Source organism: Schistocerca cancellata, chromosome 11 (genome assembly GCF_023864275.1).
Source record: "Schistocerca cancellata isolate TAMUIC-IGC-003103 chromosome 11, iqSchCanc2.1, whole genome shotgun sequence".
In the NCBI taxonomy this organism is placed as follows: domain Eukaryota; kingdom Metazoa; phylum Arthropoda; class Insecta; order Orthoptera; family Acrididae; genus Schistocerca; species Schistocerca cancellata.
In genome coordinates this window covers 32,511,022-32,534,582 of record NC_064636.1, presented here as the reverse complement: position 1 = coordinate 32,534,582, position 23,561 = coordinate 32,511,022, and the positions used below count along the sequence as shown (strand labels likewise).

Here is a 23,561-nt window from a genome sequence, read left to right as displayed (position 1 = left end):
GATCTGACGTCCCCGAATTTCTTTCTGTGGGGAAGTTGAAGGGTATTTGCTATCGTGATCCACCGATAACGCCTGACAACATGTGTGAGCGAATTGTCAATCCATGTGCGAACATTACGGAAGGCGAACTACTCGCTGTTGAGAGGAATGTCGTTACACGTATTGCCAAATGCATTGAGGGTGACGGACATCATTTTGAGCATTTATTGCATTAATGTGGTATTTACAGGTAATCGGGCTGTAACAGCAAGCGTTCTCAGAAATGTATCACATTCGAACAACGGAAATAAAATGTTCAAACGTACCTACGTTCTGTATTTTAATTTGAAAAACGTACCTATTACCAACTGTTGGTCTAAAATTGCGAGCCATATGTTTGTGACTATTACAGCGCCATCTATCACAAAGCGAAAAATGTGCTCCAACTAAAACATTCATATTTCTTTACGTACTACACGAATAGGTAATAAAAAGTGGGGGTTCCCATTACACACAAAAAAAAAAACCGAAGTCGATATCCGTTTGACCTATGGCAGCGCCATCTAGTGGGCCAACCATAGCGCTATCTGGTTTCCCCCTTCAAACTAGACGAGTTTCGTTCTTTGTAGTTTTTTTATTTGACGCTTATTTCGTGAGATATTTGGCCCAGTCACGATCATTGGACCACCTTCTATATATGAAGATGGCATTTGTTCTTTCGGAAAGCCGCGAGTAATGAGTATGATGGGCAGGGGCACTATGAATATGGTGCGGGACAATAAGTTGCGAATGTGGGTCTCATGGGTGGCGTGCCAGAGATAAGTCCCTGCAGTGGCACTATCCTCTGTGTCCTTGGTGGCTCACATGGATAGAGCGTCTGCCATGTAAGCAGGAGATCCCAGGTTCGAGTCCTGGTCAGGGGACGCATTTTCAACTGTCCCCGTTGACTTACATGAGCGTCTGTATACAGCTAAGGGAATTCATTTCATTGTAATTTCATTCTAACGAGCTGCATGGTCACTGACATGTCCGAAAAAACAGATACCATCTTCATATATACATGCCAAAATAAAAACGTAATCGGGTGCCAATGGTCGTTCTTACAAGAGAAACCACACAATGACATTAAAACAAAGACAGAATTCTTTCAAAATTGCTTTTGGAGTTGGCACCTAGGTTGCAGCCTACAATAGTTAGCCTGCTACATTATATGTGCGTGCATGATGTTCCAGCACTTACAGCAACTTGACGACACTTGTTCTTCTGATAACACATTTATGAATGGTAGTTACGAATGATTGTGAGACCACAATTTCCCATCACCATCCTATGACTCACATTTGCTGAGTATGGATGTAGACTCTCTTTCCGATTGTGTTGTTGCTGTTCCTTATGTCTTCCTTTCCCAGGAATCCTGTCAAAGATGTCCTTCGACCCCTAGACTCTCTTTCCAATTGTGTTGTTGCTGTTCCTTATGTCTTCCTTTCCCAGGAATCCTGTCAAAGATGTCCTTCGACCCCTCTTTTGTCCATTACTAACGACGTGTGTGGTCCGTATGACTTGTGAACCCTTCTGCTACAGCCTTGTTCTCTTCCCATTCCACCACCCCCTCACCAGCCCCTCCTCCACCACCTGCTCCAGTAGGATTGTTTGGATGACCGGAATTTTTCTGTTCTCAGTCTCTATTAATGTTCGCAGCAGTGTTCCTGGTCAGTATTAAAGGTTCCATTGATGCAGGAGGCTTCGACAAGGTGTGGGAGATAGCCACCACTGGGGGCCGTGCAGACTTCTCCAGGTGTGTTGCCAGCCATTGCTTACTAACTTCACTCTTGTGTCTCTGTTCTGCTTGAACACATTTTAAAAAGTAGCACTTTGTTGTTGATTATGGAAGAACAAACAAGAACATTTTTCCTCCTTTTTCAAATTTTCTTGTGTGTTCAAACATAAACATCTTCAAATCAGTTTTCAAGTTAGTAAAAGTAAAGACAACCACTCACTCCGTTCAGAAAGAACTGAACAGTCCATAGGCACACAGCTTTGAAGACATTAATAAAGTACCTCAACTTTTGGTCTTGGGTTGTTCTTCTTCATGGTACAACAGCATGTGTGTAAGGAATGGGGATTGGTTTTCTTTCTGTTAATGTTGTCTGTATTTTATCACACACATACACACACACACACAAACACACACACACACACACACACACACACACACACACACACACACACGCACGCACACACAGGGTGTACAAACTCTAGGGATTGAGCAATGAAAAGATACGGAACAAAAAAGTCTAGTGCACTTATGTCCGGAAATGCATGGTTTCCATGCTAGAGACCATTTATGCAATCTTACTTTGTTACAGAAAAATTCGGAGTAGGTATTAAAATCCATGGAGAAGAAATAAAATCTTTGAGGTTCGCCGATGACATTGTAATTTTGTCAGAGACACCAAAGGACTTGGAAGAGCAGTTGAACGAAATGAACTGTGTCTTGAAAGGAGGATATAAAAGTTGAACATCAACAAAAGCGAAACGAGGATAATGGAATGTAGTCGAATTAAATCGGGTGATGCTGAGGGAATTAGATTAGGAAATGAGACGCTTAAAGTAGTAAAGGAGTTTTGCTATTTGGGGAGCAAAATAACTGATGATGGTCGAAGTAGAGAGGATATAAAATGTAGACTGGTAATGGCAAGGAAAGCGTTTCTGAAGAAGACAAATTTGTTAACACCGAGTATAGATTTAAGTGTCAGGAAGTCGTTTCTGAAAGTATTTGTATGGAGTGTAGCCATGTACGGAAGTGAAGCATGGACGATAAATGGTTTGGACTAGAAGAGAATAGAAGCTTTCGAAATGTGGTGCTACAGGAGAATGCTGAAGATTAGATGGGTAGATCACACAACTAATGAGGAGGTATTGAATAGAATTGGGGAGAAGAGGAGTTTGTGGCACAACTTGAGAAGAAGAAGGGATCGGTTGGTAGGACATGTTCTGAGGCATCAAGGGATCACCAAATTAGTACTGGAGGGCAGCGTGGATGGTCAAAATTGTAGAGGGAGAGCAAGAGATGAATACACTAAGCAGATTCAGAAGAATGTAGGCTGCAGTAGGTACTGGGAGATGAAGAAGCTTGCACAGGATAGAGTAGCGTGGAGAGCTGCATCAAACCAGTCTCAGGACTGAAGACCACAATGACAACAACAACAACAACAACAACAACAACAACAGCTTTTTTTAAAATTTATAAAGGCATTTGGATCAAATTGAGCCTTTACTACAAAGAGCCAAAGCTACTAATGATTCACAGCAAACAATTTCAATTTCATAGTGTGGCTAACACAGGGGTTTTTGAGGCAAGCAATATTAACTCAGCTGCCAATTCCACAATGGTGAAAACATTGAGAGGGGCCAGTCTATTAAAACTTGCTGCCATATTAAAACTGTGTGCCGGGTTGAGACTTGAACTCGGGACCTTTGCCTTTCATGGGCAAGTGCTCTCACTCTGGAGCCAGTCTATTGTTGGAAATGTGGAAAGTGAACTGCTTTATTTTGTAAAACATTTAATTTTCTCTGCAGTTTGTTTAGCGAAATATAAATTAAACATGAATAAAGAGTGCTCAGTGTTCAACTGCACAAATCAAAGTGATAAAACAATTGACATTCCTTATTACAAGTAAGTGTACAATAGTTTAATGAAGATGTAATAAGGACTCATGACAAGCCAAAAGATGCCTTCGGATTTTAGTTATTCTTCAAATAAATGCCTACGCAAGCCAGCAGGGTTGCCACATCTTGCAAAGAAAATCAGTCTCATTACTTGATTATCACACCTCGTATAATGGGACGCCAGTGACACTCTTGAAGTCTGTGACTGAACTGAATCTCACCAGCGATAGGTAGTCGGTTGAGTTAGCGGTGACAGGGGGGCGCTGAACTCTGTTTTCCTGGAGGTGTGGCTCTACCTGCTCTTTCCATTTGCATGTGGCTCGAAGCCTTCTTGTTGCCGCTTTGCAGTGCTCTACTGGTCAGTGTGCAGTTTTTGCTGTTGGACCACACAAAATCAATGAAAAGTGGCGTGGAAAACCCAGGAAACTTTGTCTTTCGAGAACTGCTGGACACCCTGATAAATGAAACGGGATACCACTGTGAAGACAAATGTGACAGTGGACAGTAACGAAAAATCTTGATGTAATAATTCATTCACTGTGGATTTATCTTCACATCTCATAGTGTCAGTCGTCTATCGTCATTACTGTTAATGGTGGGACATGTTTTTCAGCATTTCTGCTGACCCCACGGTGCGCCATACGTGGTGGTCACTCATCATTGGTGGCGGCTTCACCTACCTGTGCCTGTATGCCGTCAACCAGACGCAGGTTCAGAGGCTGCTCTCTACCAGGTAAGTGGCAAGTGTCCCAGCTGGAGGGCACGGTATGTTGCACGATCCAGAAATATCCTGTCACTAAAAATGCTTGGCATTTAACATATCCGTAAAGTGGAGGTGCTCACCACTGGTGTCCTTGGTAACTGGTGAAGGTTGCAGGTTTTATTTGTTTGGAGTGAGGAGTAGACAAATGGCCAGAAATTCATTCCAAGGGAGGCACACGTATGTGAAAGTGTAGATAAAATATCCCGATTAGTGACCTTGGTATCAGCACCAGGCAGGTGGCTTACCAGCATAGCGTAAACCGTATGACTGTGTGGAATATTCACAATTAAAACTGCAACTATCCGTATCCCTTAGAATGCCTGCAGGCCTCATTACCTACAGACTTGCCTCCGTGGCAACGTTTTCATTGCTGGCTTGTTGCAGAGGCCGTGACGGGGCTGGGATTTCAGTCATCTGTCCCATTCGTGGATGAGGCTACCTTTACAAGAGGCAATGTTGTCAACCTTCACAACACCCATCTGAAGGATTACGGGGTATAGCTACAGTATCGTGTCTGTGAAAAATTGGCACCAGTTCAGCCTCAGTGTATGGGTGGGGATTAATGGCAACTGCCTTGTTGAACCAGTCATCCTTCTACAATGCCACACAGGTGAGGTACGTGTTCAATTCTGTGGATGATCCCACCTCCAATGCCTTTGATGGTATGAGCACTAATGTGGCTGTCACATATGGTGCTCCATCTCACTGCCTTCACGAATGTGGTGCTAAAACACTGGTACAGACACAACATTCCAATTTGCCTGGTGTGTTCCCATCTGTGTTCAATCATTGAAAACACTGGTACAGACACAACATTCCAATTTGCCTGGTGTGTTCCCATCTGTGTTCAATCATTGAAACCTACACTGTTGAAGACCTTTTATAGTTTACTGAACATACAGGGTGTACATAAAGCCTGGGAACAATTACAGTTATTTATCGCACAAGAACCAAACATTGTACAGATATCATACATAATGTCATTTTGAAGAGAAACCCTGAAAGTTTTTTTGTTCCATGTACACCAACACAGTGTAGTTTGGTGATTTGCCAATAGTCAGCGCTTTTCGTAAACTTGGCGAGTTCAGGTGTATCTGTGTGTTGGAGTTCACGAAATGGCCTGTCTGATCACCAGATCTCACTCCGTGCGACTTTCTTCTGTGGGGACACTTCAAAGATCTGGTGTGTGTACCACCTCTACCACATGATGTAGCAGAGCTCTGAGAGGGAATATGGGAAGTGACTTCCACAGTCTACGATGCCATGCTGGGATGGGTACGGCAAGAATTTGATTACCGTATTGATGTCTGGCAGGTCACTCGTGGTTCACGTATCGAATGTTTGTAAAAAAAACTTTCAGAGTTTCTCTTCAAAATGCAATATGTATGACATCTGTACAGTGTTTAGGTCTTGTGCAATAAATGATTGAAACTGTTCACGAACTTTATATACACCCTGTATATACGTTTCTGCTTGGTCTAGTTGTCCTTTGTACTTTGGTAATCATTGCTGCCACAACCATGTCATGGTCACTGATACCAGTTTCGATGTGGATGTCCCCAAAGAGGTCAGGTCTATTCATTGCTTTGTTGCCATTACATCCAATATATTTCCATCTCAGTTGTGTTTCCAAGTACCTGTTCTAGATAGTCTTCAAAGAAGGCATTTAGTAAAGTTTTGCTGGACGTCTTATCATGCCCACCACTAACAAAACTATAATTTTCACAATTAATTGTTGGATGATTAAAGTCTGCACTGATGATGACAGTGTGATTGGGAAACTTTTTACCATTAGGATTTTAATACTTTCACCTGTGGGAGTCATTTCTTTCGATCTTACACTGATACTTTTGGGTTTCCTACAGCTGCCATTATCTAGATGGATTGAGAGTGTGCACCCCCACACACAGTCAGCTACCTGAATAGCAGTCTCTAATGTGTAGTGCACACCCTACAGCTCTCAACCCCATGTGATGTGTAGATGTAGGTGCAGATATAGATGTGCAGGTATAGATATGTAGAAGTGAACGTGTTTGTTGCAGGGATCTGGCAACGGCACAGCGCGCCCTCTGGTGGTCATGGCCGGTACTTAGTTTGCTCAGCCTGACCACTTCGTTCGCTGGTCTGGCCATGTACTCCTACTACTACACCTGTGACCCACTCACCAGCAAGAGGATCGAGAGGCTAGACCAGGTCAGTGGTGTGTGTGTGTGTGGGGGGGGGGGGGGGAAGTGGGGGAGGGGGAGAGGGTTGGAGACTGATGAGGGGTGTCAAAACTTCATTTGGACAAGGTCCAAAGTATACACATTTCCATTTGTTGCGAGATCTTAAAGGTTAACAGAACTATATTAGAGGTAGTCATTATTACTGAAAAGATTGATTTATGCATTTTACTGGTTATTGAGCTGTGTGGCTGTGAACTGTATTACTTTAAGGAATACAGCAACCAACCACTTTAGTATGTACTGGATGTTTCAAACTGAATCTTGGGGTTTTAAGGTTTTATACCATTTATTATACTCAACCTGCAATTATAAATAATACACCAAATGAAAGAACAGCTCCAATGGTTTTTCTTAAAAATGTTCAGTGTGAGCATATTTGTCACATGTCACACACAGTCAATAGGCAAGTTCTTCCCAAACATTTATCAATCTGTCTGTAGCAATTGTTCCAGCAGCTGCCTCAGTCTTGTTTCTTAAATCAGGTAGATCAGCTGATAGGAGATGCTCATGTAAGTGACCCGTTGTGAACCTCCAAAGGAAAACAATCACATGGTGTCAGACTGGGTGAAATGGAGGGCATTCAAAAGGAGCTCTTTCATCTCACCCCCTGAGGCCAAACCGGTGGTAGAGTATGACGTCATTTAACCAATTACATACTGAATTATGTTACTGAAGTCGCCCACAATTTTGCTTCCAAATAAAGTTCTGTGCTTGAGCTTCTCCCAATTGAAGAAAGAGCCATAGTTCTTGTGCATCACAAAATACCAGTTACAGTTGCTTCACCAAAAAAGGAGGGACCATAAGCTTTCTGTCAGGATATGGCACAAAAACATTCAATTTAGGAGGGACTCACTGCAACTGTGTCATTTTGTGGGGATTTATGGATTCCCAGATGCACACATTGTGTGCGTTCACATATATTCACTTAGGTGAAATGTCAGTTCATCACTGAAGATGACATGACGCAGAAAATCTTTGTCATGCAGCAAAACTTCATTAGCAAAGCTAGCATGTAAGCTGTAGTCTGTACGCTTCAGAGCCTGTGACAACTCCAAATAATAAAGACATAGTTATAAAAGTCTCGTTAAATCTCCTCAGAGATATCATTGGAATTGCTAATTCATGACTAGCCTTCCCAACCGATTCACTGGGAAAGACTGTCTCATTCGTACAATTTCTTCAGTCACTGCAAAGGGAGCCGGTATCTCGAAACTGATGATATCATCTACAGATGTTGTTATAACCAGGAGGGTTAGAGGGAAACTTAATATGGTATGCACGTAGGACTGTAGTAACAAATTCAAACATGGCAAACTGTAAAATACAAAAACCTTAGTTCTCTAATCACCATCCTTGTTACCAGCACTTTGTAATGGAAGAGACAGAAAGCAATGCTTAAGCACAGGTATACAAGCAAGACTGAGTTGCTCTTTCATTTGATGTATTGTTTATAATTCTAAGTTGTATGAAACAATCGAAACTATAATTAGAATATCAACAATTATGGAAAGGATATATTATTACTCACTGTAAAGCTGACACATTTACTTGCAGACAGCCAAAGCGTTACACATTCAACTTTTAGTATTCTGGTCAGAGTGGCCAGAGACAGTGGTAGAGTGTGAAGTGTGCTTGCTTGTGTGAATGCATGTGTGTTTCTCTTCCCTGATGAAGACTTTGGCCAAAAGTCTAATGTGTAACAGTCTTTTTATAGTACCTGTCTGCAGATCAATGTGTCACATTTACAGTGAGCAGCAATCTATCCTTTCTGTAACTATACACACTTGACTTAGTGTTAGAGGTTCAATCTGGAAACAGACCCCTCTGCTGTGGCTAGGCCATTTCTCAATGATATCTTCTTTCTAGGATTTCCAGTTGTAACATCCCCATTTACGTTCAGTGCAGAAGACTAAATTCACTTTGTGCATTATTTTGAAATGTGATTGAGTTTGTTGCACATACTGTGTAGTTGTATGAGAATGTGAAATAGAAATGAATTTTTACTTACATGTTTCACCAACTGAGACTAGTTGCAGTAGCTGATGTTCAATATACAGACTCTTATATTTTTTTCAGGTTACTTTGTAACATGATGCATTTTTGTTCCAATATTTGAATAAAGTAGCAGAATTTGAATAAATGAATTTAATTTCTCTCTTATTGAGCAGTTGAGCAATGGTCATTGTTGAGGTGGCATGTACGAGGTTTGCCCAGAAAATATGTATAAAAGTTGAATAATAACTTTATTTTACAATTATTCAGGTACTACAATATGGTCTCCTTCAAAGTACTCGCTCTGAGACACGATACACTTCTGCCAACACCGTTTCCACTGTTGATAACATTGCTGAAAGTCTTCAGTTGTGATGTTGTTCAGTTGCTGTGTCGTTTCCGCCTCGATGGCTTCCACATCTCCCAAGTGCCGCCCCCGAAGCACCATTTTGCATTTCAGGAACATGAAGAAGTCACGCGGGGCTAAATCAGGTGAATAAGGCGGGTGGTCTGTCATGGTGATTGAGCTTCGGGCCAAAAACTCTCGCACAACGAGTGACGTGTGAGTGGGTGCATTGTCGTGATGAAGGATCCACCTGCCCCCCTTTTGCCAACTCCGGTCGAACTCGGGCCACATGAGCTCTGAGACATGTTAGAGCTTCAACGTAAAAATTTCCGTTCACTCTCTGGCCGGGAGGGACAAATTCCTTGTGAACAATGCCCTGAGAATCAAAGAAAACAATCAACATTGTCTTCACATTGGACCTTGACTTTTTTGTTCTCTGTTCTCCTGCTAGTTTCCATTCCTTGCTTTGAGATTTGAGCTCCACATCAAATTCGCAAAAGCAGAACTCGTCTCCAGTGATGACTCGGTTGAGAAAGTCCCCTCGTTCCTCTGCTTCCAACCAATCCTCACAGCACTCGACCCTCTTTGCTTCCTGTTCTGGCGTCAAGAGCTTAGGTACGATTTTCACATACAATTTTTTCATTTCAAGTTTTTGTGTCAGGATTTCGTGAATGATTGTTTTGGGGATTGACAGCTCATCAGCAATCATTCTGACTGTCAATCTACGGTCTTTAAGAAAACGAGCCCGAATTCGTTCAACATTTGCATCGGAACTCGATGTCGACGGGTGTCCTGGGCGAGGGTCATCGTTCACCTCTTCTTGGCCATCCCGGAACCTTTTTAACCATTTGTTCATGGTCTGTTCCTTCAGAGAATTGTCTTCGTAAACCTTTTTCAAACACTCAAAAATCTCATGGCCGTTCTTGCCTAGCTTTGCAAGAAACTTGATGTTGACGTGCTGTTCCTCAATCAGAGAGAGCTCCATGCCGATGGCAGGTGAAAAAGGGTAACTGTCAACAAGCTGCCGCACACTTCCACCTTCACGCAGAGTGCTCTGACTCGAACTGTGCGTTGATGGGATTGATTACAGCAGTAGTCCCACCTGGCGGTGACTGCAACTTGTAACATAAAGACATTATTCAACTTTCATACGTATTTTCCGGACAAACCTCGTATTGTTCCTACTGCACCTGATACGCATCTAAAAGGAATGCATTTCAGAATAAAATTTTCTCCTAAAGTTTTTACCATTTATGAGCGATAGTAATTTAACGTTGCCATCAGTTGTGTAGGGCCTGTATCTGACAGAAGAGAGAGCAGCAGATTCACTGTTTGGAGACAATGGTCAGTTCATACGCAGTTTGAATCATCACAAGTCACTGTTAAATAATCTTCAAATAACCTCAGGGGTGGACAATTCTCTGAAGGAACCGACCATGAATAAGTGGTTAAAAAGGTTCCGGGATGGCCGAGAAGAGGTGAACGATGACCCTCGCCCAGGACACTTGCTCAGAATCATCACAAGTCACTGTTAAATAATCTTCAAATAACCTCAGGGGTGGACTTTGCTTATAGCAGAATCAAATCAATGGCTGAATGTGCATTGCATTCAACATTTTGTGTGTCTTTACCACGATCTGCTGAGCTCATGATTCTAGCTAGCTTTTCTGAAATAAAAATTACAAAAACCCTAATTCACATACAACTTGACAATTGTGAGAACATTTCCTTATAAATGAAAACAAGAATGTAACCAATTTTTAACATATTTAATTACAAATCAAATCTATATCTACTACAGAGACATTAACAAAATACATCTGATCAGTTTGAGAAGAATTGAGAATCAGTTTTCTGAGAGAAATTTTGCACCTCATTTTTTTCTTAAAATATATTAAAATTCCTCTGATTTGTTTCAGCCACAGGCTGATTTATCTATCGTTGGTCTGAATTTACAGGTCATACACATTTCATTACATTCTTTTGACAGCTTGAATTTTTTTTAAATAGAAGAGTGCACATTTGCACAAGAAAATGATTTTGAAATAATTTTATACTTGCCAGCCGCTGTGGCTGAGCGGTTCTAGGCGCTTCAGTCCAGAACTGCACTGCTGCTATCGTTGCAGGTTCAAATCCTGCCTCGGGCATGGATGCATGTGATGTCCTTAGGTTAGTTAGGTTTAAGTAGTTCTAAGTTATAGGGGACTGATGATCTCAGCTGTTAAGTCCCATAGTGCTTAGAGCCATTTGAACCATTTTTTAATTTTATTCTTAAAAACAAATGATATTCTTCAAGTAAAGCTTCAAACCATCCATGGTAGATTTATATTGTCATTTTAACATATTGTAATAAAGTTCAAGATTTCAAGGACTGTTAATTGCAAATGCTTAAAGTTGTTAATGACTTATTTGCAATGAAATGTTTTAGAACTGTGATGCTACATTTATAACTCATACTAAACTAATGTGTGTGGCATGAGTTCTTTTCACTGAAGATATCATGGCATCTAAATTCTACAGTTTTTGAATAGTAATTTCGTCTCAAGGTAGCATTCAAACTCCAAATGATCAGTTTTATGATTTATTCAGAGAATAACTTCTGAACACACTTTACTGTTTCTAGAGAATACAGCTTCCATTTTCACAACATTGTTCAAGCTTCTCCAGTTTCATGTGACTGATCACAATGCATACTTTATCATAACATACTAGTTTAGTAAGCAGAGTCAATAGAACATAAACAAGTTGTTGACAATGTAAACTAGTACATGCACTATTGATGATTATGTTTGAATTTAGGTACAGTTATAAATAGTAATTAGAAAACTATCTAGAGACACTATGCTATACATCATATTATATAATTAAAATTTTTGCAGTAAAATTTTATCAATTTGTATCCCTTCAAATGAAAATTTACATCAGGCCTAAAAAATTAATTGCATAAATGTGTAATTTTAAACACAATTAAATTGTAACATCCCTTCCCTTCAATTGTAGTGGTTTCTTACGCCAATTCATATTATTTTACATACATTACATCATATCAATTTGCAGTTACGAGAATAAATGTAACAGGGGTTTATATTACAAACAATTGAACTAATCTGTTTATAAGGCTGGATCCTACACTCAGTTAAAGTAATTTCAATACATACTTCCAAATATCATAAAGAATAGGTTGTGGAAAAAAAAATCATACACATGATTGTCTGAAATGAAAATGAACTGAATTGGCTTGTATACAAAACAAGTGTATTTAATACAACAGTCTCACATTCTCTGTTCGTTACATTAAAGTTTGAGCTAAATGTTCAGATTCTGCTTGGTTTTATTGTGTAAATTATGAAACTTTATTTTGTGATTTCACTCCCTGAAGGGTGTTTAGTTTGCCATCTCAAACACAATGACATAGTTGGATGATGGGTTATGCATAGTATAAATTTACTCTTTAATTTACTCTTGCTTTTGCTTCACACTTAATTTTCAATGAAAAAAATTTAATCAACTGTAATTCTGCGGTTGGATTTAAAAATTCCTTCTTTATTTTGATGTAACGTCATTTTTATTATGTATCATAAAATGGATGGTTAAAATCGATAAAACCTAAACATTGTTGATAGTTGCAGACAAATAATAAGAAACTAAGGATTTATGTCACTGATTACACCAAAAATTTTCCAGTCAGTTTACAAACATCAAAAAAAAAAAAAAAAAGCATTCCTCCTCATCATTCGTAATTTACATTCATCAAAAAACTCTTGCATTACCTCGGTTTTGAGAGTTCCAGAACCTGTACAGTAAACTGGAATAGAGATCAACATAAACATAATTTCTGCCCTCTTATTGCTCATGAAAACCACACATTGCATGTTGTACCACCATACAGCAAGACCTTCAGAGGTGGTGGTCCAGACTGCTGTACACCCCGGTGCCTCTGATACCCAGCAGCACGTCCTCTTGCATTGATGCATGCCTGTATTCGTCGTGGTATACTGTCCACAAGTTCATCAAGACACTGTTGGTCCAGGTTGTCCCACTCCTCAACGGCAATTCGGCGTAGATCCCTCGGAGTTGTTGGTGGGTTACGTCCATAAACAGCCATTTTCAATCTATCCCAGGTGATAGAGATCATGTCTAGAGAACATGCTGGCAATTCTAGTTGAGTGGTGTCATTATCCTGAAGGAAGTCATTCACAAGATGTGCATGAAGGGGGCGCAAATTGTCGTCCGTTAAGATATGCCAATATACTGCCGATATGGTTTCACTATCGGTTGGAGGATGGCATTCATGTATCATGCCACCGTTACAGTGCCTCCATGACTACCAGCAGCGTACCTCGTCCCCATATAATGCCACCCCAAAACAGCAGGCAACCTCCACCTTGGTGCATTCGCTGGACAGTGTGTCTAAGGCAATCCGCCTGACACCAGGTTGTCTCCAAACATGTTGTAATGTTATGTGAGCCTCACTGCCCTTTTTTAAAACTAATATGTGCCTGATTTTATACTGAGAATCTCAGTAATGTATGTGAATACTGTAAATGTAAATGTGATTCAAAAAGTACCTGAAGTGAAGTGAAGTGCAGCTGGACAGCAAGAGACTCTTTAGCGCGCCATCCCCGCAGTGATAGTAGTTGTGAATCTTTGAGTATGGACTCTAAAAAAAGACAATTGATTTAATAAAAAAAAGAGGATGGTTAATCTGTATCTTGTGGAAAGAGGATGTGTTGCTAGGCTGTCGCTCAGAACGTATTGTGACATTTAATGAAAATTGATATTTTAGTGATAAAACTGAGTAAAGTATGTGTAAGAGTTGCCAAACATTTATGTATACAAATTTTCTGGAAGTGAGGAATAGAAACATCTTGTTTTTGGAAAAGGAGGTGAACTTCATTGTCATCGCTGGCTATCAATCGACAGAATTGTAAGTGTACTTCTTCTTCTTCATGTGCCGTCTCCTCTAAGAAGGTTGGCTGTCATCATGGCAATTTCTGATCTTGATTTGGCTGATCTAAGGAGTTCTGACGTTGAGCAGTTGTACCAATTTTTTAAATTGTCAATCCAGGATGTCCGTCTTCTACCCCTCGTTCTCTTCCCACAAATTTTCCCTTCTAGTATTATTTGCAATATTTTGTAATTTACTCCCCTAATAACATGGCCTAAATATTGTAGCTTCCGTACTTTAATAGTTTTAATTAATTCTTTTTCCTTTCCCATTCTTCTTAGCACATCTTGATTAGTAATCCTCGACACCCAACTAATTCTAAGTATTCTTCTATATGCCCACATTTCAAAAGCTTCTAAACTGTTCATGTCCTTCTTTTTCAATGTCCACGCTTCCATTCCGTATAATAATTTTGAGAATACATAGCATCTTAGCAACCTCATTTTTGTGTTTAAACAAATGTCTCTCGAACAGAATGCATTTTTCATCTTATTAAAGATACTTCTGGCCTGTCCTATTCTCGATTTAATTTCTTCTGAGCTTTCAATCTCCTCATTTACAATTGTTCCGAGATATTTAAATTTACGTACTTGATCGACTCTTTCCCTATTGATTGTAAGATTTTCTTGTTGGTGTGTTTTAGATATCACCATGAACTTAGTAAGTGTACAAAGTTCATTAAAATACAGGAAAGGAAATGCATTCTCTACAGTTTTCATTCAATACGTAACAACCTTTCATAATTTCTTAATTACAGTAATTGGATTATGATCTTGTACAATAATATGTTGCTGAACTCCACTGACCAATTTTGATGTAGCGGGACATGTAGTTTGAAGGAAGTTTGTGTGCCAACCAATCTCCTTTCCTCACAAAAAGCAGATTTCTGTTTTATCTTATTTACTTACAACGGTGGTCCTGTATGTATGAAAAGCTATGAAAACTTGGGCTCAAAGCTATCTGCAATATGGTATTTTAAACCTTAAAGAACAATAACTTCCAACAAATTATAATACGTCACCAACTGGTGCAGAAGTTGATAATTTAAGGAGATAGCAACCAAAATTCAGGTACCAGTTAAGACTTCATCTACATCTACATCTACATGATTACTCTGCAATTCACATTTAAGTGCTTGGCAGAGGGTTCATCGAACCACAATCATACTATCTCCCTACCATTCCACTCCCGAACAGTGCGCGGGAAAAACGAACACCTAAACCTTTCTGTTCGAGCTCTGATTTCTCTTATTTTATTTTGATGATCATTCCTACCTATGTAGGTTGGGCTCAACAAAATATTTTCGCATTCGGAAGAGAAAGTTGCTGACTGAAATTTCGTAAATAGATCTTGCCGCGATGAAAAAGTCTTTGCTTTAATGACTTCCATCACAACTCGCGTATCATATCTGCCACACTCTCTCCCCTATTACGTGATAATACAAAACGAGTTGCCCTTTTTTGCACCCTTTCGATGTCCTCCGTCAATCCGACCGGGTTAGGATCCCACACCGTGCAGCAATATTCTAACAGAGGATGAACGAGTGTAGTGTAAGCTGTCTCTTTAGTGGACTTAGTGCATCTTCTAAGTGTCCTGCCAATGAAATGCAACCTTTGGCTCGCCTTCCCCACAATATTATCTATGTGGTCTTTCCAATTGAAGTTGTTCGTGATTTTAACACCCAGGTACTTAGTTGAATTGACAGCCTTGAGAATTGTACTATTTATCGAGTAATCGAATTCCAACGGATTTCTTTTGGAACTCGTGTGGATCACCTCACACTTTTCGTTATTTAACGTCAACTTCCACCTGCCACACCATACAGCAATCTTTTCTAAGTTGCTTTGCAACTGATACTGGTCTTCGGATGACCTTACTAGACAGTAAATTACAGCATCATCTACGAACAACGTAAGAGAACTGCTCATATTGTCACCCAGGTCATTTATATAGATCAGGAACAGCAGAGGTCCCAGGACGCTTCCCTGGGGAACACCTGATATCACTTCAGTTTTACTCGATGGTTTGCCGTCTGTTACTATGAACTGCGACCTTCCTGACAGGAAATCACGAATCCAGTCGCACAACTGAGACGATACCCCATAGGCCCGCAGCTCGATTAGAAGTTGCTTGTGAGGAACGGTGTTAAAAGCTTTCCGGAAATCTAGAAATACGGAATCAACTTGAGATCCTCTGTCGATAGCGGCCATTACTTCGTGCGAATAAGGAGCTAGCTCCGTTGCACAAGAATGATGTTTTATGAAACCATGCTGATTACGTATCAATAGATCGTTCCCTTCGAGGTGATTCATAATGTTTGAATACAGTATATGCTCCAAAACCCTACTGCAAACCGATGTCAATGATAAAGGTCTGTAGTTCGATGGATTACTCCTACTACCCTTCTTAAACATTGGTGCGACCTGCGCAGTTTTCCAATCTGTAGGTAGAGATCTATCGGTGAGCGAGCGGTTGTATGTGATTGCTAAGTAGGGGGCTATTGTATCAGTGTAATCTGAAAGGAACCTAATCGGTATACAATCTGGACGTGAAGACTTGCCCGTATCAAGCGATTTGAGTTGCTTCACAACCCCTAAGGTATCTACTTCTAAGAAACTCATGCTAGCAGCTGTTAGTGTTTCAAATTCTGGTATATTCCATTCGTCTTCCCTGGTGAAGGAATTTCGGAAAACTGCGTTCAATAACTCCGCTTTAGCGGCACAGTCGTCGGTAACAGTACCATCGGCACTGCGCAGCGAAGGTATTGACTGCGTCTTGCCACTTGTGTACTTTACATACGACCAGAATTTCTTTGGATTTTCTACCAAATTTTGAGACAATGTTTCGTTGTGGAACCTATTAAAGGCATCTCGCATTGAAATCCGTGCCAAATTTCGCGCGTCTGTAAATTTTAGCCAATCTTCGGAATTTCGCGTTCTTCTGAACTTCGCATGCTTTTTCCATTGCCTCTGCAACAGAGTTTGGACCTGTTTTGTGTACCACGGGGGATCAGTTACATCTGTTACCAATTTGAGGTATGAATCTCTCAATTGCTGTTGCTACTATATCTTTGACTTTGAGCCATTTGACTTAAAGTAAAAATCTGAATCAAAAATCAGTCTCTGTCTTTCTCTCCAAACACAGATATAAATATTCATATTATTAAGATCAAAAGTCATTTTATATTCTGTTTCTGCAGATATGACTCGATGTGTTGACAGTGTAATGGATCCAGTCGAGTTTTCACTTCACTAAGTCTCCATGAGCAACACATCACAGCGAAAGAAATTACGACCGTCACAAGTAAATAACCACCAGTCATCGAATGTGCGTGCGCAATTGGTCATGTGCAGTCATCAGCCCCATGCCACTGGCCGTGCGCAGCTACTTCCGCGCATCTGCCCTCGTGCTTAGCTCACGGGGTAGACGTCAAAATATTTCTGAATGTCAAAAGATTGCCAGAGTACAAACAGTTCTACAAACACTCAGGAGGAGCGCAAATATAAACCAAATGACGTCTTATTTCCCATGATGATACGAAAGAGACACACAAACTGGATAGTTACTGTAGTCAAAATAGTAACTACAATATATGAAAGACTAGAAGCTGATCTCGGTGCTTTCAAAAGTTCAATATAAATAAAAGCACAACTCCAGAAACCCCCTCCTTTGACCATAAAACCTTAGACAAATTTTTTAGCACTTAATTAATCCAATGTATTTTCTGTTCCATGTACTATGTATTAAGAGTATGATTGCAAGAGTTGAAGAAGATTAAGCAGTTCAGTCATGAATGCTTGATACACTGATGTGATCTATTCGGCCTGTTGTAGGGGCCCAACTGTACCGCGCTGCACGGTGTCGTGGTTGCACAGATGGACCTTGTCACAGACGTCGGGAGGGGAGTTTCAGACCGTGCAGCCTATTGGGCACAGTTTGAGTCGAGTCATGACATCCTGTGGTTGCACAAAAAGCATCATTCAACATCGTGGCATTGCTGACAGAGTTCCTCTGAGCCATAGTCTATAGGTAACCGTCATCCATTGCAGTAGTAGCCCTTGGACGGCCTGATTGAAGAATGTCATCAACAGTTTCTGTCTCTCTGTATCTCCTCCATGTCCGAACAACATTGCTTTGGTTCACACTGACACGCCTGGACACTTCCTTTGTTGAGAGCCTTCCTGGCACAAAGTTACAATGCAGACATGATCAAACTGCTGAATTAACCATCTAGGCACGGTTGAACTATAGACAACATGAGCCGTGTACCTCCTTCGTGGTGGAAATCACTGGAACTGATTGGCTGTCAGTCCCCTCCATCTAATAGGTGCTGCTCATGCATGGTTGTTTACATCTTTGGGCACTTTTAGTGGAGCTCTGAACAGTCAAAGGGACTGTGTCTGTGATACAATATCCACAGACAACGTCTATCTTCAGGAGTTCTGGGAACCGGGGTGATGGAAAGCTTTTTTTGATGTGTGTATATGATTTAATATACAGTTTGGAAGTTAGGAGATGAGGTACTCGCAGAAGTTAAGCTTCGAGGACAGGGCGTGAGTCGTGCTTGGGTAGCTCAGTTGGTAGAGCTTGGTAGAGCACTTGCCCACGAAAGGCAAAGATCCTGAGTTCGAGTCTCAGTCCGGCATACAGTTTTAATCTGCCAGGAAGTTTCATATCAGCGCACACTCTGCTGCAGAGTGAAAATCTCATTCTGGAAACATATATTACCTGCCATATCATCCTATTAGAAATATCTTTAAAAACAGTAGTTTTGAGTGCATTTTTGAATGGATATTTTAAATATGTATTTTTATAATGTATTTTGAAAGATATTTTGATTTTTACAGATTTACTTGTATGTTCCTCTCGTGCTGTCATATCTATGTCATCGTTTACTGCTGTACTTTAAACACACTTTAAACACAAGTTTAAGTACTATAGTAGAGCCATATTAATCTTTAGGCCTGTCAGCCAACTTTAAACGTAAATCACCATACTGGAAGCAGAATATGTACTTCATGCGAAGTCAGTGTAAGTTTCCTGTACTGCCTCAATTTTTATCTTTTACAGTGTATATTCTGATGATGCTCTTGTTAATCTGAAGAGTGAAACCAGTCAATACAACAAAAAAAGTGTGACTTTTAGCTGTTTTCAAAAATTTAATTTGGATATTGCATAATTAGAAAATCTGCCCAAATGGAAACTCAATATGAGGCCTCTGCAAGTGCTGATAACGCTTCTCACATGATTATGCAGCTTCTGTCTCCTTCACAGTGACCACTTAATGTCCTAATCTGTTCATGCCTTTTTTATATTGTACCAGACCTGGTAACAACACAAAACATAAAAAACAGTAATGCACTCTTATGGCCATTCTACCCGTTGCAGGTGTGTGTGTGTGTGTGTGTGATTGTGTGTGTGTGTGTGTGTGTGTGTGTGTGTGTGTGTGTGTGTGTGGGCGCGCGCGCATGTGCGGGTGCGTGTGCGTGCACGTGTACATATGTGTGTGTATGCATGCTCTGTTACATTACCATCTGATCAGTCTTCAGAGTGCTTCACTTTCTTGGCCAGGCAGTGTATATAATTATTGCTCTTGACTCCAGTAAAACTTACAGCAATATCATAAACTTTCTTTCCAATTTTTCACAGTAAATGGGTATCTAAGTATCTAATGAAATTAGATGCTTTATTCCAGTAACAAATTTGGTTCTTGTTACATAATTTATAAGGTAATTTGAGATAATTTTGTGATAGAGCAAGGAGTACTGGTAGTCTTGTGTGAAGTTTGAAAAGTAGTGGAGAGGTACTGGCAATTGTCAGACTGTGATGACGGGGTGCCAACTGTACCAGGATAGTTCAGCCAGGAAGAGCATTCCACTGAATGGTGACATTTCAGGTTTGAATCCTGGTCTGCACCAAGTTTTAGTCTGCCAGGAAGTTCCAAGTTGGTACAAATTACAATGCAGTTGTGGTAATTGAATTGAGAGGTATTTGACAAGATATCAGGCAGATGTCGGTCCATCCTGTGTTTACCCGAGTCAGCGCTGTCACGGTCTCCTTTGCCGGATGTAATGCAGCTGCCCTCGGAATGACACGAGCACTTCATTTGCAGCTGATGCCGTTGTATGTGGTGGACACAATGAGCGGCATGCCGGGCTTGCCGGGCCTCTTCATCGCTGGCATCTTCAGTGGTTCCCTGAGCACCGTCTCGTCAGCTGTCAACTCGCTGGCTGCCGTCACATTGGAGGATTACTTTAAGGTGAGGCCTACTGCAGCTGCGATGAGAGGATATGTGGGCTATGGGTGGATGGATGTCATATGTCCCTGTATTAAAAAGAGCTGATTTATGGTGTTTGTGCACCAATATGTGTGTGTGTGTGTGTGTGTGTGTGTGTGTGTGTGTGTGTGTGTGTGTGTGTGTGTGTGTGTTTAAATGCATCAACTGGATGGGCCTACTTTCTTATTTGTTTTGAATTGTAAATCATTTTTGTTGTCTGGAGCCTGGTTTGCACTGGAGAAGATACAAGAGAATGAGCATCTGCCAAGAAATGTTCTGTCTTTTGTAAATGGCACATAAGTGAACAGCCTTTGATTACATTTGGTTCACAGTGTTTGACTGGTTGAATTGGAGTGAGTGATGGAGTGGTCCGGAAAAAAAAAAAAAAAAAAAAAAAAGGCAGGTAATGTTGGTGATACAGCACTATATATGTATCATATATGCTTCTGGGAGCCAAGCGATTCGCACCACAAATGCGAAACAAAAAGAAATATGATAAGTAGATAGTTGCCAAAGCTCTTATAGGTCTAGCTGGGGATGTGAGAACGATGATAAATCCATTACATGCTTCTATCAGGTGGGAACGGAGCCAATAAGTACAAGCTTTGATGTTTCTTCTTGTTAAAAAAGAGAAGCATAATATATTTCTGCAAAAGTAAACAAGTATAAATGTGTGTTTATTGTGCTGACTAAACTAAAAATGTACAAAATATTTTATCATTCTCTTTGCTGTAATTAAATTGATGATTCCTGTCATTTTAGAGGTTTTTAGTGTTAGACCTGAATAAATAAAAATCTTTTCCATTGATTATGCAATCTCTCTTCTAACTCATTTGACACATTTACATACATTATTAATCATACTTTCACATTATAATCATTATACGTAGTATAATAAAATACTAGAAGTGCTTTGTGTAAGTCACTCTAGACACCAGAAACTGAGATAAAGCAGCTACTGAAATACAAAAGTTTTTTAAACACAAATGTATCAAGTTGCAAATAACCACAGTGTAACTGCTAGACTTTTTTCAGGTTGCTCATCAGTAAGTAGTACCTGCTTTTAAACTTCCTACTCAGTTGTAACGAGACTCCTGCAAAGTTGTCAGATATCGCTAAGACTGCCGTCCGTGCTTCTTCACAGAGCAGGCGAGCCACCGACCTCCTCACTCTGTTAACTGGCACAGACATTAAACACCTTGTCACCGACTTGCGATTCCACCACCCTTCGACCACTGTCCGTAGATGCTAATGACGGTAGTACGCCAAAATCCAATGAACTGTGCAGTTTCCACAGTGCTAGTAGCCACTTGTTCTCACATGACATACCTACAGTGCACCAGGCGGCACTGAATCTGGCAATAGGCAGCAGCCTCACAATTTTGGCCTACCGGTGTAAAGACCGATTACTGTCACGATACCGTGAGCAGACTGCCGAGAGACCACCGCCGGAACGTTGCGGAGACAGATATCGGTTCCTGTGTTAGTGCAGGGGCTCTGCATATGTGGTCTCTAGCCAGTTGTGCGATTGCCGTTCGTGATGAAATGGTGACGCAGTTTTGTTGTGCTCGGCAGCCACTGTACGTGCGGTACCGGGGCCACCCACTGGCGGAGTCGCGGTCGCCGCTTGTGGGGAAGCTGCTGGCACTGGTGTTCGGACTGCTGTTCCTGGGACTGGCATTCATGGCGCAGTTCCTGGGTGGCGTGCTGCAGGCCAGCCTCACGATATTCGGCGCTGTCGGCGGACCTGTGCTCGGCTTCTTCTCGCTCGGCATGTTCCTGCCCCACGCCAACGAGCCGGTACGTACTCCTCATGCTGCTGCCTCACCAGAGACTCTGTAGAGAGGTCTGGTGTGTAGAACTCAGGTGCCGAGATATACTGGTAGTGAACTCGCTTATCTACAGGGTGGATCTTTTGGCCTCTCTCTTGTTATTGGCACTATGATGAAATAACTGAAGTAAAGCAGAATACTTTAACATGAGGATAAACCAAAAGAATTAAAAAAATCATTACCATGAGACCGAATTATTGAAACCAAAACAGAAAGACCTAAAGCACCTTCAAAAACAGAAAAAAAATAACAGGAAATAAATAATCATAATCAAATTCAATATGAAAAACAATAATTAATATAAACAAAGAAAGAACAATATACTCCAATCTCAGAAGAACCATTAATAAATGTTTATGTTTAGAAGAAAAAACATAAACACCAGCAAAATATACCAACAAAAAAGTAAAAACAGAGAATATAAGCATTAGTTTTAATAGTTAAAAAAAAAAACTGCCAGCCTTGTAAACCGGAGATAAGTCTAGGCCCCACTTTTAAAACTTCAGAGGTGGAAAGCTTCCATCATCAGTCCCCAAAACCGATATTTTAAATAAACTAACCCCTGAAATGATTAAAATAATAATTATATCACTATCAAATGCAATAAATATTAATTTTATTAAATTAAGACATCCAATATCAATAATACTTTAATTATCCTCCAAACTTTCTTAGTTGGATTAATAACAGGAACAATAATGGAAAGATATTGACTATCATATATTTTATTCTTAACATTTCTTGGTGGTATATTAGTCCTATTTATTTATATTACAAGAATTGCATCAAACGAAATATTTCAACCTAAATCATTTAGCATAATTATTACCCTAACAATATGGGGATTTATTATATCAATATTAATTATACTAGACATAACAATATTTATAGACTTCTGCAAAAATATTGAACCATAAATATTGATAATTCATCAATTACCAAGAAATAACAATATCTTTAGAAAAATTATATAATAGACCAACATTCATTATTACAATAATAATAATAATTTATTTTTAGCACTATTAGCAGTAGTTGAAATTACTAGTATTAACCAGGGGCCTATTCGTAAAATAAGATAACTTACTAATGAATAAACCATTATGATTAAGATATCCTTTAATTAAAATTATTAGCAACTCTTTAATTGATTTACCTGCACCAACAAATATTTCATTTGATGAAATTTTGGGTCCCTGCTAGGGTTATGCTTGATAATTCAAATCGTAACTGGCCTAATTTTAGCTATACATTATACATCAAATATTGAAATAGTATTCAGTAGTGTAGTACACATCTGCCGAGACATAAATAATGGTTGAATTATTCGAACTTTACATGCAAATGGAGCATCTATATTCTTTATTTGTATTTACTTGCATGTAGGATGAGGAATTTACTATGGATCTTATATATACATACACACCTGAATAATTGTTACAGTAATTCTATTCTTAGTTATAGCAACTGAATTTATAGGATACGTTTTACCTTGAAGTCAAATATCATTTTGAGGTGCAACAGTAATTA

General features: G+C 40.0%; 1 protein-coding gene across 11 annotated transcripts in view; it reads left to right on the top strand.

Moving 5' to 3' along the window:
• Positions 1 to 23,561, top strand: part of LOC126108737 (putative sodium-dependent multivitamin transporter) — a 745,960-nt gene that overhangs the window by 342,247 nt on the left and 380,152 nt on the right. For 7 of the 11 annotated variants that reach the window (XM_049914081.1, XM_049914077.1, XM_049914079.1 and 4 more), the window contains exons 5-9: positions 1,659 to 1,774; positions 4,262 to 4,381; positions 6,454 to 6,604; positions 20,035 to 20,181; positions 21,775 to 21,999. In XM_049914081.1, coding sequence (XP_049770038.1) covers positions 1,659 to 1,774; positions 4,262 to 4,381; positions 6,454 to 6,604; positions 20,035 to 20,181; positions 21,775 to 21,999 — 759 coding nt within the window. The remainder of the gene's footprint in view (positions 1 to 1,658; positions 1,775 to 4,261; positions 4,382 to 6,453; positions 6,605 to 20,034; positions 20,182 to 21,774; positions 22,000 to 23,561) is intronic. The other 4 variants (XM_049914083.1, XM_049914084.1, XM_049914078.1 and 1 more) reach the window with 2 other exon arrangements.